Source organism: Marmota flaviventris, chromosome 7 (assembly GCF_047511675.1).
Source record: "Marmota flaviventris isolate mMarFla1 chromosome 7, mMarFla1.hap1, whole genome shotgun sequence".
In the NCBI taxonomy this organism is placed as follows: domain Eukaryota; kingdom Metazoa; phylum Chordata; class Mammalia; order Rodentia; family Sciuridae; genus Marmota; species Marmota flaviventris.
Genome location: NC_092504.1, coordinates 71,108,275 through 71,121,773, shown reverse-complemented (window position 1 = coordinate 71,121,773; position 13,499 = coordinate 71,108,275). Strand labels below are relative to the sequence as shown.

The 13,499-nt window shown below is 37.3% G+C and overlaps 1 protein-coding gene across 3 annotated transcripts; it reads right to left on the bottom strand.

Annotated features, from left to right (window-relative positions):
- Nucleotides 1–417: 417 nt before the first annotated feature.
- On the bottom strand, nt 418–12,835 carry Mepe (matrix extracellular phosphoglycoprotein). 3 transcript variants are annotated; one of them, XM_027939739.2, is made up of 4 exons: nt 12,782–12,835; nt 9,358–9,411; nt 8,261–8,353; nt 418–1,896 (listed from the first exon to the last, which is right to left on the bottom strand). In XM_027939739.2, the coding sequence occupies exons 1-4, from the start codon at nt 12,833–12,835 to the stop codon at nt 418–420; spliced, it is 1,680 nt and encodes a 559-aa protein (XP_027795540.2). The 3 variants fall into 3 exon arrangements, with proteins under 3 accessions (XP_027795540.2, XP_071470926.1, XP_071470925.1); XM_071614825.1 differs by lacking the exons at nt 8,261–8,353; nt 12,782–12,835 and having other exon boundaries at nt 9,358–9,393; XM_071614824.1 differs by lacking the exons at nt 9,358–9,411; nt 12,782–12,835 and having other exon boundaries at nt 418–1,893; nt 8,261–8,344.
- Between the last annotated feature and the right edge of the window lie 664 nt (nt 12,836–13,499).

The window sequence follows — 13,499 nt, the reverse complement described above, 5'->3', positions numbered from 1 at the left end:
GAAATAATTCACCACAATGTACAGAGTTTTCTCTAGAACATTTAATTACAGATTGTCCAAGAGAAATTGTGTTTACTTTCAGAGCAAAAAAAAAACATAGGAAGACATTTGCAACATTCACAAGCTTTTTAACCATAACAACTATTCAAATATTACCTATTATATAAATCCTTAATAAGTGATTTTTTTTTCCTTAAGAAGTGTTATAACCTTGAATAGAAATTCATATATGACCATTAAGATAGTAAAAAAAAAAAAAAAAGAAGAAGAAAAAAAAAAATCCCCTGAGGAGACCAGGCTTCTTGACTCTCTCATTTCCACTTCTGTCCTCTCTCCCTCTGGTCTGCTGTCCCGGCTTCTCTACCTCCAACTGGCAGATGACTAGATATACCAATGGTTCTGCTGGGACTTCTATAACTAGTCACCGTCACTCTCACTTGAACTGCCACTGTCAGATTCACTACTGTCGTCCCTTCTAGGAGGGCTAAAGTTCCTACTGGAATGGGGTTTTCTGTAATACCAGGAGCCTTTCCTTTGTGACACACTCTTATTCCATGTAGAATTATTTCGTCCATGGGGTACATAATGGCCTTTTCTGCTCTGCGTTATTGTATTCCCTTCATTACCAGGGCCATTATGGGGACCTACTTCATTTTTGATATCATTATCAAGACCCTGAGAAGGAACAAGCAGACCCTGACCTTTGCCCTGACTAGAAAATCTTTGTTTCCCATTTGCGGTCACTCGGTTCCTGTTAGATAGCTCTGTACCTTTTCTACTGCTACCTCTGCCATTTTTTGGTATTTCGTTGTAATTGGCACTTTGCATTGTATCGCTGCTGCCTTCTTTTGGTCTCTCTTTTGAGGGCACATGAGGATAATGGAATTCTACCTTCCCCTGGTGAGCATTTTGGCTGCCAGCATCCACTCTGTTCCCTTCCTTTCCAGGGAGTTCCTTAAAATTGGTGGTGCCCGTGATGTCGTTGCTGCCCTCCACCAGGCTGACGTCAGCAGTCCCTGCCCCTTTCCCTGTTTGACGCTTGTCTCCAATGGCGTTGCCATCACTTTCTTCTCTCTCTGGGATCTCATTATAATCTGCCCCCCTTGTGTCAGGGTTAATAGTCGCAGCTTCACGTGGGCCTGGAAGTCCTGTTTGAACACCTGTACTTTCTGGGTCAGGACTGAGAGCTCCTCCTTTGCTAGGAATGCCTTTAGAAGGTTGACCGTCCCCACTGAAAGGAAAGATATCATTGTCCCCTCTCTCCTGAAGATCTGTGTAACCACTGCCTTCCAAATCACTGGGGATTTTCCTGGCTCGGGAGAGCTGTTTCAGGTACTGAGTGTTGCGTCGGATGTGGATGTGAAGAGCATATTTGCTTTTTACTGGACTCTTCTGGGCTTGGGGATCTCTTTGATGATTCCTTTTATCTTCTGAGTGGGCTTTGGCATAGTTGACACTTGATGGAATTTTGCTTAGAACATTCCTGGGTTTGTGCTCTTTGTTTTCTTCTCCCCACAGCTCAGTCACAGTCACAGTCGCTGGCCTCACCCCATGTGGCATATTACTTCTGATGAGAGCCACACCATATTCTTCTTGGTCGTGCAGGTTGCTGATGTCATCATCTCCATCCTCAACCCCTTTATTCCCAGTGGATTCAGGAAACATGGACATCATTAGGCCATCGCGAGCTTTTCCTGTGTTATGAATACTATAGCCTTCATTCTGTCTATTTGCAGAAGGAGTTGTGGATTTATTACTTTGGTTATTTCCATTGGCTTCAAAAAAGGACACATCTTTCTCTCTTTCTTGGATAATGATTTCATTAGATGGTGGTTCTTGATTTCTTCTCTTTTTAAAATGATGAAGAGCAATGTTGTCTTTGCTTTTTTCTTCCTGCTGAAGTATAATTTATAGCATAAAGTGTTTATTTCATGTTAAATTTTTTAAAATATAAAAATTCTTAGGCAATTTTTTAAAACCATATGTTTAATTAATGTAGTCTATTAACTCAATAGAGGCTTATTGGTAGAGCTTATTCTGGAATGGCCAAACCAGATTTCATGGATAAAGAAAATGAGCAAGGTTGGAAGCATGAGTATGATTCAGATATACAGAGGGGGTGAGAATATTTTAAGGGTAAGTGGCAAAGTCAGTTATTTAGAAAAAGATAATATGAATAAACCTACATGGCTAGAGTGGAGAGATCCTAAGGAAGAGAATAAGAAATAAATTTTTAAAATATAGATTAAGGCCAAACTTTAAAGGAAGACCTAAACTTAAGAATGTGATAGAAGACTGTGATCCTCATGTAGTGAAGAGTTAGTCACAAGTGAAATGCATTTTACACTTTAAATTATTCTCTGGGGCTTGGGGTTGTGGCTTAGTGGTAGATCACTTGACTGGCATATGTGAGGCACTGGGTTCAATCCTCAGTACTACATAAAAATAAATAAAATAAAGGTATTGTGTCCATCTACAACTAAAAAGATATTTAAAATTATTAAAACTTTAATTATTCTCTCTCTCTCCTACCCCTTGCCTTTGTCCTGATCCTCAGAAGTATTCATTCAGGTATGGAAGAATTTTTATTCTTCACTCTTCTTTTTTATTTTTCCTTCCTTCTATTCTTCCTATTTCCTTCCCTTAATCCCTCCCCTGTTCTCTTTCTTTCTTTTTTTTTTACAGAAAATCTACAAATAGAAAACTATAGGTAATAATCAGCCTCTGACTTTCAAAAAACAAAAGATTTTGCAGCAAGTTTTGTGACATCAGCTATTATTTGAAAAAGAATTCATTAATTTTCTTCTCTCTTTGTCATATAAGATGAATTTGATAATCGGGATGGATATTTCCTTTCTCAATTTAGCATTTACCAGAATCGTTTGGAAGTCTGTTGAAACAAAGACTATGGGGCCCAAAGGTCAGGTTTCTGACTCAGTGAATCTGAAACAGGGCTTTAGAATTTGCATTATAACAAGCTTACAGATGAGGTAGATTTTGCTGTTCTAGGGACTACAATTTGCAAATCTGTGATCCAGAATGTATGTTTGGAGATCTAGGCAAGAAAAGAGCCCAAGAGAAAATGGATGAAAAGGAGAAAGTAGAGTCAAGCAAAGAGCTTACACCTGAATCTCAATTTGTCCTTTCTTGTGGGAGAGGCTTGTGAAGATGCCACTTTTTTTTCAAAGCTGGGGTGCAGCCAGGTTTCAGTAAGCATGGCAGAACGTGGTTAGGAAGAAAAGGGCTGAGACTGATTTTGCCACATACTACTTATTCTTTCTCTCTGGCATAGGCAAGATATTGCAAGGTTTGAGCTTCTGTTCTGGAGCTATGAAGAGGGTGATTGCATAGGTGGAGTGAGGTAGTTCTAAAAGGAGCAATGTAGATGGAGCACATATACTAGGGACAGATATGAGTCATATTTTAAGAGGATACCAAATTGCCTGTGGAAGCCAAGAAAGCCCAAATCACTAATGGGTCCCCATGGAGACGACACTGATTGGATCCTAAGTGATAGTAGGTAATGACTTCCTCTTAGGAAGCCAGCAGGGCAATCAGCACTCAAATAGTCAACAACACTGTTCCATGGTGTCTGAAGAATCCCATCTTCTTCTCCCCTATGATATAAGCTGGGTTTGTATTTAATAGTGCATGGCTTATAGCAGCTCAATTCACAATAGCCAAACTGTGGAACCAACCTATATGCCCTTCAATAGATGAATGGATAAAGAAACTGTGATATATATATATATATATATATATATATATATATATATATATATATACACACACACACACACACACACACACACACATACATACAATGGAATATTACTCAGCAATAAAAGAGAATAAAATTATGGCATTTGCAAGTAAATGGATGGAATTAGAGAATAGCTTGTTAAGTAAGCCAATCCCATAAACCAAAGACTGAATGGTTTCTCTGATAAGTGGATGCTGATCCATAATGGTGAGGGGGGGCATGGGACGAGTGGAGAAACTTTGGATGGGGCAAAGGGGAGGGGGGAGAGGGGATGGGGGTAGGAAAGATGGTAGAATGAGACAGATATCATTACATACATTAGTATATGTATGATTGCACAAGTGGTGTGACCCTACTTTGGGTACAACTAGAGAAGTAAAAAATTGTGCTCCATTTGTATACAATAAATCAAAGAGCATTCTCCTGTTATGTATAACTGACTTGAACAAATAAATAATTTTAAAAAAGAGTAATTGGGGCTGGGGAGGTGCCTCAAGCGGTAACACGCTCGCCTGGCATGTGCGGGGCACTGGGTTCGATCCTCAGTACCACATAAAAATAAAATAAAGATGTTGTGTCCACCGAAAACTAAAAAATAAATATTAAAAAAATTCTCTCTCTCTCTCTCTCTCTCTCTCTCTCTCAAAAAAAAAAAAAAAAAGTGTAATATGTTGGTATTATAATTCCAATTTAAAATAAGTACACCTGTGATTTTAAGCTTAAACCTTTTTAGGAAAAGGTGTTTATTAGTTAAAAAACATACTTAAAAAGAAAGCCAAATATATGAAATTTATATACTCAATTTAAAATAATTAAAAGAATTTCATGATTCATTAGTAAACCAGAACAAAAATTAATCAAAGGCCCCCTTATATGTGTTAAAATTTGACTTTGAAAAAAATTTGTAAATTGAAAATAATTAATTAATTAAGAGAAAAAAAAGTAGTGGGTGGACTTAGCCATGCCTGTATACCATCTTAGAGAAGAAGGGGAAGTGAGGATCTGAGCATTTTTATCTAAAAGAGACTAAAGGATTTACTCAAAAACTATTTACATTATAACCTTAAGTCTAACAGGTTAAAATGAATTTATGTGCATTCCCTTGTCCCTTCATAAACCCATTGGTAGGGTTTTTTGAGCAACAGAATAATTACAGACAGAAAAAAATTCCATAGTTCTTTACACCCCAAATTGAATTTATGCCACTACATAAGCCTTCAAACTGGGAATAATATAAAATCAAAATAAGAGATATTTATGGAGGACTCAAGATTTGTATACAATTGGGCTGTGTGCTATATGTTCTAAGCAAAACCTGGTGAATTATTAAATGGCAAAGACATCCTGTAGGTACAAATGATATGTGCAGCAATTTTTCTTCTTAGGCCATTGTGTTCATATCCATCACCTGACTGTGGTTATAGGGTTCCCATGTCAACCCCAAACTCTAATGTAGTCTGATCATCCCCAGCACACAGCATTTGTCACTTTTCTTGCCCTGGCCATAGCCCTGTATTCACTACACAGCTTAATTTTGTCTTATCTTTTTGTAACCACGCTTCAATCTTCTGGCTCTTGTTGAGCATGTGAACATCTTGTTGGACATGTTAATTAAAGATGTAAACATAGATGAGCACTCCCAGATAGAGAAGCAGTCAGCTGAAAACACACACTTTGGGAGCAAGTTTGTAGGGAATATAGCGAAGAAGATAGAAAAAACAGATTCAGGGAAGCCAGCATCATTGAGAATAGCACCAAGTAGAATAGCAGACAGGAGATGACAATGGTCTTTTTTAATCCTTCACTCCAGTGCGCACTAAAAGTAGTTGAATTATGGAAAGAGCATAGATATTAGAACCACCTGCCTGACTCTTTATTGACTGTATGACCTTGGGAGCCTTATTTAACTCTTTGAGTTTTAGCATTTTTCAGCTACAAGATAGGAAAAATGATACCTACCTTTTAGGATTGTTGTGAGAATTAAATAATTCTATTAAGTGATATAATGCATGTAATACATCTAGCAAAATTCCTATCATTAAACAAGTCTATATATAGGATGTGAGGGCGATCTGGCTGCGACATCTGTCACCCCATTGATCGCCAGGGTTGATTCGGCTGATCTGGCTGGCTAGGCGGGTGTCCCCTTCCTCCCTCACCGCTCCATGTGCGTCCCTCCCGAAGCTGCGCGCTCGGTCGAAGAGGACGACCTTCCCCGATAGAGGAGGACCGTTCTTCGGTCAAGGGTATACGAGTAGCTGCGCTCCCCTGCTAGAACCTCTAAACAAGTCTATATAAATGATAGTAACAATCATTTCTTATGGAACTGTATACAACTCTTTATGGAATGGTAGTTTGCTTTCTCACATAATGTTAATGATAGTCATTTGATATAGAATGCACGCCTGTTGTCCAAGTCCCTCGACATCTCTAACATGGTCATAGAGGCAGGTAGAGACAGAATTTTTCTGAACCCTCTGCCCATACAATACCTGAATGTTGCCCTCTGGCTGTTGGTTCCACAAGCCTGTGGCCCCTGATGACATGTTATTTAAAAAGTGGTTCTGACAGGACTTCTTCTCCCCACCCCTCTCTGTCTTTCCCCTACCCCCAAATAGAAGCACGGTTCTAATGGAAGGACCACCAGTTATTAATTATTTGGTGCCGTGGGGAAATTGTTGAATCAGCTCCCACTCCAATCTCAAAATAAAAATGGTTTATCTAAATGTACTTCAATTGTATGAAGCTTGCTAACGTCTGCAAAAGTGCCAACTTGTAACAATTTTAAGATTTAATTTGAATTGATTTAATTGTGGAAGTTATGACACCATTAATCACCAGGATAACACCATTATTTTTTATATTCCCAAGTATATTCTAAAAGTAGGCAAGACTTTGCTATGAAAAGAAAGAGAGAGAGAGAAACAAACTTTGCAGTGAGTTACTTCTGAATAAAAAGTACTAGAAACAGTATCTTGCTTTAAGTTATTTAGTTTGGGACATTTATATTGTCCATTGCAATCAAGCTTATTTACTCATTGCTAGTATAGCCTTTTGAGCTAAATAAGTGGGCCAGAAAAATCAGTAGATTATAATAATTCCTTCTTAATTTTTTTCTTTTCCTATTCTGAACTAGGTAGTTTTTTTGGGGTGTGTGTGTGTGTGTGTGTGTGTGTGTGTGTGTGTTTAGTGCTTTTACTAGTTTCAAAAGAGTAACATATTTACTAATGAATTCTATGCATGTCATTAGAGAAATTAATGAGATTATTTTATAATGGAAAACATGAAATAACTTTTGAACTGTGGTACGAAATAGCTAATCATTTCTAACCATACATCAGAGAAAATGTTTTAAAACCAGAAAAACTTGCTTTTTTGCATTTGCTTATGTTAAGTAATGTTTGGCTGCATACTGGTCTATGAATAAGTTAGCTGGTCTGATTTCCTATTTTCATTCTTCAGTTCATAGTATTCTTTTCTTGGAGAATGGCCTCACCCATTCATTTCTGTTTTCTTAAATCCTGCTCATCCTCCAAGGCCCAGCTCAATAATTCCATTATGTGGAGTTCCCTGAACACTAGGCAAACAACCAATTTTTTTTCTACTCCAAGTCTCTAAAGCATGATTTAAAAAAAAAAAATCCCATTTATATGGCACTTTCCACATTGCCTCTTGGGTTCTAATGATTTTGTAAGTGTCTTGTTTCCTTTCTAATTCCCAAGATCTGGAGAGAAAGAATTAAGTATTTTACATAGTACCTTACACAACAGAAATAGCTGAATTTGTTTGTTACTACAAGTAAGTTCTAACTGATTTTAATAGGCAAGTGGATGCGGTTTTAGAGATGGCATGTAAAAGATACCAAACAGAAGAAAATAACATTCTGAAGGGAAACTCCTACTTCCATGGGAAATGAGAACAGATTTGGAAAAGTGAGTAGTACTTCTGCTGATGGTATTGAAAGCTGTTTCCAGCTCTTTGACCAACAAATCTACAAGAAGAGACTGAGTGAAAAGAATTATTGTCAGCCCAGTGACAAAGGCGTCATTCTTTCTCTTCTAAACATCCCAACACAGATTGAGTCATCCATGAAATGAATTAAAGACACTAAAACATGTCACTCTTAGGCCAAAATGATTTCTCCTATTAACTTTCCCCTGGTGGGATCCCCACCATTAGAGCATATGGTGTCCAGAACATCTCCTCACATAAGATCAAACCTTACTCAAAATAATGTGGCAATCCATGGGTGTCTGTAGCTGCAGGTCTTGAAACAGAGGATTTTGAGCTAGGGCATGGGGCAGGAGTCAGGAACGCAGAGTGGCATTAGTAGAGAGGATTGAGGAGCCTAGGAGTATGGGGGAAGGGAGGAAGGCGCCAGCCAGGGACAGAAACCAGAGAGGAGGCAAAAATAAACTTGTCTCTCGTACAATTTCCCCTAGGGTTAGCCCAGAGTTTGGCTTGCAAAAAGAACCTTCACTCAAAGATTCTGCTTACCTTTCTGTTGGTTTGATTTTCCTTCCCAGATGATGTATTAACATCCTTAAAAATATAATACCCATATTTTTCATGGTGGCCTTTGTATGTTCTCTACAAAAACACAACATTATATTAAGGTGAGTGGTCATTCACTACAAAGCTTCCTGGCTTCCTTTCTGACAGCATGAGATATTTTTTAACTTGGGAGAAGTCAAATTCTGCTTCTGACAAATGGTAGTGCTTCTTGGAACCACAGGAGGGTGTGCGTCAGCCAGCTCTGGAGACAACCACTTGTTCCTTCTCTTTTATCTACTTATCTCTAAATATGTTTTCCCTGCATGTGACTGTCAAATGCTTCACCTCCCAGGGTATATCATTTTTTCTTCAAATTTCCATGGAAATGGAGCATGCAGAAATATTTCTGTGAGATGGCTGAGGAGATCATGAGGAAGGCAGGTTTTACAATACTCACTCTAATGTCCAAATGGCAAAACTCACAGCAAGAATATGCAGCCTTTTAAATTTGCAGTTTTATCCCTTTGTAATTTTCAGTTTGGATAAGGAACAGAAGATTGTTAGTTCTTAGAACAGAGTTTTCTGAGAGTGCCAGGAGAAACTATGGTAGGCAGAAGTAAGCTGCAATTTGGTGATGTGCAAAGCTGAGAGTATTTGCTGAACTTTCTGGATGGATGTCGAAAATGAATTGCATGTAAACTAAACTTTCCATTAAAACCTGTTACCAATTTCCTCTTTTTCCCTTTCATTTATCATTTTGCTCTCATGTGTCTATGTGGCAAAATATGATTTGCTAGTTACAATATACCAGAATTCTTCCTTATCCCTCTGAAAGTTGCCTAGCAAAACATTATTTCTTGAAGGAAGAAATCACACTGAAGAGAAACAAATCTATATTCAGAATGGTTTCTTACTTTCCTATCACACATTGTGTGAATTTTAATACTTGATTAACTGGAAATTGCCAAAATGATGTTGGATAATTTTGCACTCCCAGTATAAGCACCCAAAAATATTTTGGCAGTTCAAACTTTCTCTTATTGACGTTTTTTCTTTACAGAGCTAAAATTGAGTTATTTGAGAAGAATGATTCTGTTTACCCTGTGTTCTTCCACACAGCCTTGCCGAGGTTTCACAGTCTGTAGTGGAAACGTCTGCAAGGAAATGAGGGACATTTCACCAAGTGGAACATTCTTTCATCCATTTCTTCAAACAACAAATCATTTATTTTTCTCTCACTGGGTTGTACTAGCCAATGTGGAAAATCATTCTAACCAAAAGAAGGTGGACCCAGTTATCCCTTCACAGTTATTTTGGTATTAGAAAGGACAGTGCCAGCTTTATTCTCCCAGATGGAAACAATGCCATCTCCATTTCAGAACCAGATTCTAGCACAGAGAACCACCACATGGAAAGGCAAGAAGAAGGCAGGCATGATGCTCCAGCGGAGGAGCTCAGATGCTATTGTTATTCACTAAAGAGAGGTCTTCATTCTCAACCTGGAATTGTTGAGTGTACGAGAACTCAGAGTTCAGTGCTATGGACTTATGGGAAATGATGGTATAAATTCAACGGTTGATATGATGAGTTAAGTTATGACAGTGCTGGTGGTCCAGGAAAAGTCCCACACCACAGTCCTGCGTGGAAGGAGTAGGATTATACCTCTTCTCTGTCCTGGCCAGAGGTTTTATTCAGGGAAGGTGAATGGAGCTGGTCAGCAGATTAGAACAAATTCTTTCTCTTGGATTGATATGAAAATGTAAAAATTTCTTGAGAGGTCCTGATGGTGAGGGGTTGCTATTGAAGTGGAGGATGGTCAGAAAATAAAAAGGAATAGACCTGGGCAGCTGTCCCAGGCCTTTGAGCTGAAGGCATCACAGGACAGCATGCAGAACAATATCTAAGAATCCTGGAGCAAGTTTTCTGCAGCAGGAACAAGTATATGGATATTTAATTGTCAGTATTTCTATTTCTCTACTTACTTTTGAAAGCCCTAGCTTATCTGTGATGTCGAAAGGGGAACTACTGAGTACAACATGTTTGTTCTTCAATATATATGCTAAAGTAGAAGCAGGAGCCATGGTGGGCTGGTTACAGAAGAGAGAAACCTTCAAGGAAAGATCAAAACAGAGGTAAACAGTTTCAGGGGCTAATAGCAGTCTGCCTAATAGCAGTCCTATTCACTTAGAAAGTAGTTTCCTAAATAAACCTTATTTAAAAACCTTAAAATAAACCTTAATGTCATGGATTTTCTTAAAGCATCTTAAAAATATAAACTCAAAGTTTCCTAAAAATACCTCAATGTAAATCTGTCTAATATTCCATTTTATTCTAGAAACAAACAATAGTTTCCCAAAAAACCTTATATTCATATAGCACTTCACAGTTTGTATACTGTGATAGGGATCTGTCATACAGATTTGCATAGAAATCTCATTTGAGTCCCATAATAACCCGTGTAATATAGGTAATAGAAGAAGCCACACTGCCTATACGTACAGAGGTGGTAGTAGATGTAGAGGAGATACATTAACCTAAATCCTCTCTCTCTCAAAGCCCCAGGATTACAATAATAAATTTTAAGTAGTTACATAAGAAAAAGCATTTGCTGATAAAAATGTTCCCAAAGCTTACATTAACCTCAAGATATATTTTACAATTTTATTCTTTATTGTATTTTTTAAGGTCCGTTCTTATATGATCTTGTGAATGTAAAGTTAGATCATTTCATCATTCTTTACTAATGTCAGAATAGCTAAAATGGTTCTGGAAATGGGGTTATTGGAAAAATAAAACATAAAAATGAGTTGGGTAGATATGAAACAAAAGAAACAAAAGCATAGGCATCTTCTTAAGAGAATACAGGCACACTCACAATCACATGCATTTGTGTATGGATTAAAAATACATACATGATGACACAGAGTACCTTGGTATAGCCATGATATTCTGTGACTTAGAACAAAGCCTTCTTAGTCATATTGCCTACTGATTAATTTTCATGGAATTGCACGGCCCAATGACCTTTTATTTCTCATGTTTTAAAATTGTTTGGAATTTGGCTTACAGTTCTTAGACATACATAAGTGACTCAGTATATATTACATTTTATGCTAGCAATCTATTATTAAATACTTTAGGTAATTGCTAAAATAGAATCTGTGTATCTGTGAGAGAACATCACATTTCACTTTTCACAATGCCAAATTTTGTACCCTTGCTGAGACTCTTTCATTTGAATCTGTACCCTTCCCTTTTCTCCCAATACCCAATTGGTGGTTGATCTGGGCTTGAATGTGGTTCTGTAATGGAGATGGCATTGTCTGCCTCTGGGAGGAAATTTGGCACCTTCTTTTGACTAGTGGTCACTGGATCAATGTTGACATAGCACTTTACTGGAAAATGGTCAGAAGCATCACTCCAGCTGTTCCTTGGAATGTAATGCTCAAAATAAACTCATCCTCAATTGGTTAGATTGAACTAGGTCAAATAGACCCACACTATCACCATCATGCCTAAGGGCGTGCCTCTACAGCCTTGGTGAGCTAGGTGATGTGGATTGGGCCTGACACATGTCTGTTTTAAGTAGTACAGCCCCCACAGGACTCTGTGAGTACATGTACTAAGAGGGGTGTATGCTTTCCCCAAATTCTGCTGTCCTCACCAGATGGTATGGTTCATCCTTGTCCCTCTGGTTACCCAACTGGTCGCCCACTCACTTAGGACCTATATTTAAGCATGGTTGGCAACACAATGATTACTTGTTTCCATAGTTTGCCAACCAAAAAGGTTACTCTGAGAAGTTAGGATACTGTTCAGACATTATCTAATTAGCGCTGTGTCTGCATTGCAGAAAATGTCTGTAATGCTCAGCATTGTCACAAGACAATTTGGTCACATCCTGAGTACTCATCTGGGTGAATCAGAAGAAAAGACACAAAGGGAAATAGAAGCTTGAGTTGGGCTAAGTTTAGGTGGTACTACTTCATATCTTTAGCCTCACTGAAGAAGAGAACATCTTTAGCAAAATCCCACAGCACTAAGGTGTTGAAAGAAATACAGAAACATTTTGTACCTTTGCATTGCCATCTGTTTACCAAATAGTGTTGGTGAGCTTTAAAACATTCATCTGGAGTTCTTCATTCGGATAATATACTAATATAGCATAGTATGTACATACTAGAGTATATATAGTAAAAAAGAAAAGTTTTGGCATGATATAGTTTAAGTCTTTGAACATTAATCATTAGCCTTAGCTGACTTGAAACACTCTTACTGGCTTTTGGTTCTCTCAAAAATACTGCTTTATGTGCTCTGTAGAAAGTAACATGGAGATATCACATGTTTATTGAAAGGTTCCTTAGTGATAGATGTTAAGTGCTGGATGTTTTCTATATGCTTGATACTTTATTGTTACTGAATTAGATAAATGTTAAATTTATCTTTTACTAATGTTAAAAGACATGGCTTAAAAGAAAATAAAGTAAGAGATTCTATGAACATAAATGAATTTGTAATGCTTACTGATGCTGCCCAGGTCACACTAAAAAGCAGCAGTCCCACATAGACACCTTGCATCTTTGAGAATCTCTGTGAAAAGACAATAATATTTTACCCTAAGGCATTGCCAATTGTGAACTGCAGCCATAAACTCAAAAGTACATGTAAAATCCTTCCATCAGAGCATCCATTTCCTTTATGTATATTAATAATTATATATTATTATACATTATAAGTATATAATATTTATATACTGGCACATGTTTTATATAGTTATATCTAGAAATTAGCATATATATATATATATATATATATATATATATATATACAAATATTTTGTATGGCTTTTTTATACCCAAATGTGGATATTTTAACCTAAAAATTTTAAAGTCTAATTATTTCTATGTGAAATGAAAATTGTTGACTATCATTAAAACAATAAAGTCAGCTACAGAAATGATTTAGAGACACATTTATTTGCTCTATTGTTAGACCTACATTTTTTTCTCATCTTTACAAAGAAATCATTGAATATTTGTATAATTCAAAGTGTCAGTAAATTAATATAGCAGCTTATAATAGACTCTTTAGGTGTTTCAAAGTAGCAAACGCCACCGTGAGGAATAAAATTCTATTTCAGTCCAGGCTGGTGCCCCAACATACCTCCCCATATTCATTAGCAAAATCTCTGAATTCACTGCCATCTCTGGGCTGGAGAAACTACTTATGTGACATTTACATT

Excerpts from the sequence above, each read along its gene's own strand:
- Mepe (XM_027939739.2), bottom strand. The coding sequence starts at position 12,835 with ATGCAAGGTGTCTATGTGGGACTGCTGCTTTTTAGTGTGACCTGGGCA. Across the intron at positions 9,412-12,781 it reads GTGTGACCTGGGCAGCATCA|ACGTTTCCACTACAGACTGT; the intron begins GTAAGCATTACA and ends ATTTCCTTGCAG. Across the intron at positions 8,354-9,357 it reads GCTGTGTGGAAGAACACAGG|AGAACATACAAAGGCCACCA; the intron begins GTAAACAGAATC and ends GTGTTTTTGTAG.